Source organism: Xyrauchen texanus, chromosome 8 (genome assembly GCF_025860055.1).
Source record: "Xyrauchen texanus isolate HMW12.3.18 chromosome 8, RBS_HiC_50CHRs, whole genome shotgun sequence".
Classification (NCBI taxonomy): Eukaryota; Metazoa; Chordata; class Actinopteri; order Cypriniformes; family Catostomidae; genus Xyrauchen; species Xyrauchen texanus.
In genome coordinates, this window is record NC_068283.1 from 39,544,771 (window position 1) to 39,550,021 (window position 5,251).

The following is a 5,251-nucleotide window of genomic DNA, read 5'->3' on the forward strand; positions in this document are numbered from 1 at the left end:
GGAGTCCAGGTGCTGGAGGATGTAGTGGAGGGCCAAGTTGACTGCATTTGTCTACAGACCTGTTGGCTCTGTATGCAAACTGCAGGGGGTCCAGGAGGGGGTCGGTGATGTCTTTGAGGTGTGAAAGCACAAGACGCTCAAAGGACTTCATAACCACAGAAGTCAGGGCGACGGGTCTGAAGTCGTTAAGTCCTGAGGTCCTTGACTTCTTGGGAACAGGGATGAGAGTTGAGGACTTGAAGCAGGCTGGCACGTGACATGTCTCCAGTGAGGTGTTGAAAATGTCTGTGAACACTGGAGACAGCTGATCAGCGCAGTGCTTCAAGCCGGATGGGGAGACAGCATCCAGTCCAGCAGCTTCGGGGTTCTGTCTCCTGAAGAGACAGACACATAATGTGAAAACCACTAACACTGAGAAATATGTTTGTTTGCTGCTGTCATTTGTTGTCCATTGTAAAAAGGTGCCTGAAATGGTTCCCAGCAGCTGTAGACTGTGAGTTGAACAACTCTTTTCAACAATAAATGATACATTATACTAAGAAAGTAGTTATTTGGGCTTAAAAATCGTCAAACTACTTCAGAGTTCTCATAAAAAAAAATCCTCCACATGCAGCAATGACAGCTTGGCAGATCCTTTGCATTCTAGCTGTCAGTTTGTCCAGATACTCAGGTGACATTTTACCCCACACTTTCTTTAGCACTTCTCAATCACCTTACGGTCTAGCTGATCCCACACAAGTTCAATGGGGTTAAGATCCATAACACTCTTCCAATTATCTGTTGTCCAATGTCAGTTTCTTGGCCCACTCTAACCTTTTATTTTTTGATTCAAGTGGCTTTTTCTTTGCAATTCTTCCCAGAAGACCTGCACCCCTGTGTCTTAAATAATGTACATGAAACTGCTGTTTAGTGGGTAGAATTTATTGAAGCTGTCAGCGGAGGACATGTGAGGCATCTATTTCTCAACTAGAGACTCTGTACTTATCCTCTTGTTTAGTTGTACATAGGACATTCCACATCTCTTTCTGTCCTTGTTAGAGCCAGTTGTCTTTGAAGACTGTAATGTATACCTTTTGGCAATTTCAAGCATTGTATATCCTTAATTCCTCAAAACGATGATTGACAGTTTCTAGAGCAAGTGGTTTATTGGTTGCCATTTTTGACCCAATATTGACCTCAAGACATGCCACTGTATTGCATACTGTGGCAACTCAAAACAAACACAATAATGATGTTAAGCTTCTAACAAATCAAATGGCTTTCAGCAGTGTTTGATAAAATGGCAAGTGATTTTCTAGTTACTATTTATCAACTTCCCATGATTACTCATGGATAAGGTGTTGGAGTGATGGCTGCTGGAAATGGGGCATGTCAAGATTTGATAAATGAAAAAAAAATGACTTTCTATATATAGCCAACACACCCAAACAACCTGCCTACACATGTCCAAATCATTATAATTACATTTGATTTAGCAACATTTTTACCATATTAATCTTTAATGTGGGTGGCATAATATCTTGATGAGTTAGATTTGATTCCGAGGAGCTTTGCAGTTCAAACATAGTTTGATATGGTGTTTGACAAGCAAAAGGTATATGGATTTCTTATTCCACATGCAAGGATCATGAACATGACACAATGCATGTCATAAAACCAGCAACTTGTTGCCAAATTGAACCAGACAGCTCAATACAATTTTTTTTTTTAATTATGCTTAGCGAAATAGGGTAAAGGGAAGGACATGTACCCAAATGGCAATTGTTAGTTTTTAATGTTTATTGTGCTTCATGGGGGAGACAACCTATAATTATATGCTTTTTAGTAATGCTGAAGTGTCAAGAAGATATTTTTGGATAAGAAAAACACAACTTCAGACAACACATTAGTCCTGGGCTTGAAACTACAGTGCAGCAGCTATGAGAATTCAGTGTTTAAGGGGTACAAAATCAAAGAGTTGCATGACAAGTCAAGTTTTATTTTAAGCCAAGAGACAATTTAGGGTCTAGCAACACCTACAAGACATAGGTTGGTGATCAGTGACAGAGTGTCAAGTTTTAAAACTGGAGTAACTGCCAAAAGGACTTCTCATTTCAGTTGTACATTGATTCACAACAGACTAACATGCATCATTGTTTCAGGTTTTATTTTAAAAAGAAACCAGAATAACTTCTCCACTAGAAACGGTTTCCCCACTAGAAGTGGTCTTGAGATGAACATCCCTTCCTGAAAGATAAAGTGGAAGTGAGGGGCTGGGTTAGGGTTCAGAATTCTAAAGCCATAAAATTGTGAAGTACTCACGTCGCCTGTTGCAGCTTTGCTCACAGGAGCCAGTGAAAGAGGGATTGCATACTGCTGTACTACAGTGGATGAACACCTGAGCAAGAGGATTAGCCATAGCATTCATTACACCATGCAACATTAATGGTTATGACATGTTAGAAAGTTTAGTGATCGTACGGTTTCCTGCAGAGGTGCTAGTGATGCTGGATCCACAAATGTGAACATCTTCACAATGAAGCGCTTGTAGTGGGTTGGGAACTGGAGACCAGAGGAACCATCCACAAGAACCAGAGTGGTAAGGTAACGGTCATCTTGGTAAGGGCATCTAGAAGGCATGGACAGTCAGGGCTGGCTCAAAATAGACAGACTAAAATACTGGGGAAGAACCCCCCACAACTGCATCCTCCCTACATCTGAAACTTATTGCAGCACCTCATGTTATTGCCTCCATATGCCAAATCTCTTGTCATTATTTTCCCTCATTTGGAAATAGTTTCAGATAAAAGACATCCGCTAAATGAATGTCTAAAATGTAAAGCGGAGATACTCACCCATTAACTAAAAGGTCCCACTGAGGTAGGCTGAGGGGATCAGGGGTTGAGGTTGCCCAGCAACGTCCCAGGGTCAGGACAATATTGGGGTCGGTCCTCTCCAAAATGTGCACCTCAACATACACCGGTTCTCGCAGGACTTTTGTGACTGGGTAATCGGAGTCACTGTAGTAGGAAGTGTATGCTGCATCCTCTGCAGAAGGACATTTAATTAACCCCACTGGCACTTTGAGAAAGCCATCTAGAAGACCAATACATTACCTTGAGCACATCCTTTAGTGACACATTGTCCATTCCCCAGTCTAAGCTCCACTCTGAGGGGTCCAGGAGCAGCTACAGGTGGAGGTGGTGGAACAGTATTGACCTCCACAACAAGAGCCTGAACAGCAGTGCCAGAATACCTACACTGGAAGAGAAACCTAGACAACAAACAGTCAGCTTGTAGCAGGCATCAAAGGTTTGAATCAAGCTAAAGCGTAGATCACTTACTCAAAATGACTGTCCCTTGTGATGGAGCCAAGTGGTCCAATCCCCACTTCATAGGATGAAGTCATTCTGTTCTCATACACCACAAATCCATTGTCCTCCTGCAATAAAACATGCTAAAAAGCCACTCCTTTCTAATTAAAGGACAAGGTCACCAATACCCACCATCATGCTTGTGCCACAAGCTGTGACAGGGAACTGGTAAATGGCAAAGGAAGGTGTGGAGCCAACTGGAGCACAAGGTGGGTCATTTCCACCCAACAGACGGACCGTATCCAGACTTAGTTGAGGCAGCGTAACATCTCTAGCCACAACAACCACAAACTGTCCATCTCTAATACATTGGACGGTCACTGTAACAAGGTACGGAGCAAGTTACCTCAAAGAAAGTTCTCACAAACATGACCAGCTTGACTGGTTCAATACCCTTACCTGCTTTCCCATAGTAACACTGCTGTCCATTAAAGCAGCAGTTTATAGCTTCACACTCTGCAGCACTGACACCAGGTTGTCCACATTGGATCTGCTCATAATCAGCTACAATACACTTGTCAAGAGGCTCTGCCTGCACCACTGGCTGCTTGGGTGGAAAAGCCTGAGAAAACTGGGGAGTTTGCTGTTGCAAAGCCTGATGAGGTAAAAACTTCTGATCACTTGGCTGGAACACAAGAGCTTGTTTCTGGGCTGGAGTAGATCCTTGTTGTCGTTTTTGCTGTTGGACAGACTGTGATGGCAAAAACTGCTGATCACTTGGCTGGAACACAAGAGCTTGTTTCTGGGCTGGAGTAGATCCTTGTTGTCGTTTTTGCTGTTGGACAGACTGTGGTGGCAAAAACTGCTGATCACTTGGCTGGAACACAAGAGCTTGTTTCTGGGCTGGAGTAGATCCTTGTTGTCGTTTTTGCTGTTGGACAGACTGTGGTGGCAAAAACTGCTGATCACTTGGCTGGAACACAAGAGCTCGTTTCTGGGTTGGAGTCGATCCTTGTTGTCGTTTTTGCTGTTGGACAGACTGTGGTGGCAAAAACTGCTGATCACTTGGCTGGAACACAAGAGCTTGTTTCTTGGCTGGAGTCGATCCTTGTTGTCTATACTGTGGTGTCAAAAACTGCTGATCACTTGGCTGGAACACAAGAGCTTGAGGATTCTTGGCTAGGATTCCCCCTTGTTGATTTTGTTGGAAGACTGAAGCCTGAGGCACCTGGGGCAGATTACTCCACTGTGGAACAGCATGACAGAATACACAAAACCACAAACATACTGCCAGAAGGTAACATTTACCCATATTGTTTATCATTGCTCCACAAATGATCACACCATTTAAGAGGATCCTATTTACCTTTTTTATATGGGATAGATCTTAGCTTATTAACTATGGCCCCTCTCCATTCATTAACAATCATGGTTCTCCAGACTTGCACAAAAGGGAGCTTACAAGGTGATTCATATTGGCACTCAAGAGTTAACTTTCTTTCATTGGTGATTTTTGAAAAGTTCTTGGATTTGTCACAATGAAAAGACACAATAAGAAAAAAATAAATCAAGCTCTGGGCCTAATTCAACTAAAACAATGCTCTTTAGCTTACAAAGTTTTTTCCTTTTTGTATATGTTCCCCAAACTGCCTTTAACATTTTCCTTTTGCATGCTTAAGCACATGCTGCAAAAGTGTTGATGTCTGTGAAATAGTGAAATGTGGTCTTATAAAATCACCGGTCATTGTAGCTTCGTAACTTTTTGAACAATGTTGTAAATGCTTGTTATTTGCCTTGCTAACATTAAATTCAATTTCCTAAATATAGACCCTAATTATCAAAATGATTTGAATGTTGTGCAGATTGATTTATTACTTTTACACAATCACTGCTTTGTTCAACTTGGGTCACCTGGGGCTTATCTACATTAGCAATTTAAGTTTATCTACATTTGTTCT

At 42.0% G+C, this 5,251-nt stretch overlaps 1 protein-coding gene across 1 annotated transcript; it reads right to left on the bottom strand.

Moving 5' to 3' along the window:
- Window positions 1-2,149: 2,149 nt before the first annotated feature.
- LOC127648164 (zona pellucida sperm-binding protein 4-like) lies at window positions 2,150-4,767 on the bottom strand. Its single transcript, XM_052132751.1, has 9 exons — window positions 4,756-4,767; window positions 3,753-4,539; window positions 3,486-3,673; window positions 3,324-3,421; window positions 3,096-3,253; window positions 2,835-3,027; window positions 2,461-2,608; window positions 2,302-2,377; window positions 2,150-2,226 (listed from the first exon to the last, which is right to left on the bottom strand). The coding sequence occupies exons 1-9, from the start codon at window positions 4,765-4,767 to the stop codon at window positions 2,150-2,152; spliced, it is 1,737 nt and encodes a 578-aa protein (XP_051988711.1).
- Between the last annotated feature and the right edge of the window lie 484 nt (window positions 4,768-5,251).

Excerpts from the sequence above, each read along its gene's own strand:
- LOC127648164 (XM_052132751.1), bottom strand. Across the intron at positions 3,674-3,752 it reads GTGTTACTATGGGAAAGCAG|TGACCGTCCAATGTATTAGA; the intron begins GTAAGGGTATTG and ends ACCTTGTTACAG. Across the intron at positions 3,254-3,323 it reads ACAAGGGACAGTCATTTTGA|GTTTCTCTTCCAGTGTAGGT; the intron begins GTAAGTGATCTA and ends TTTGTTGTCTAG.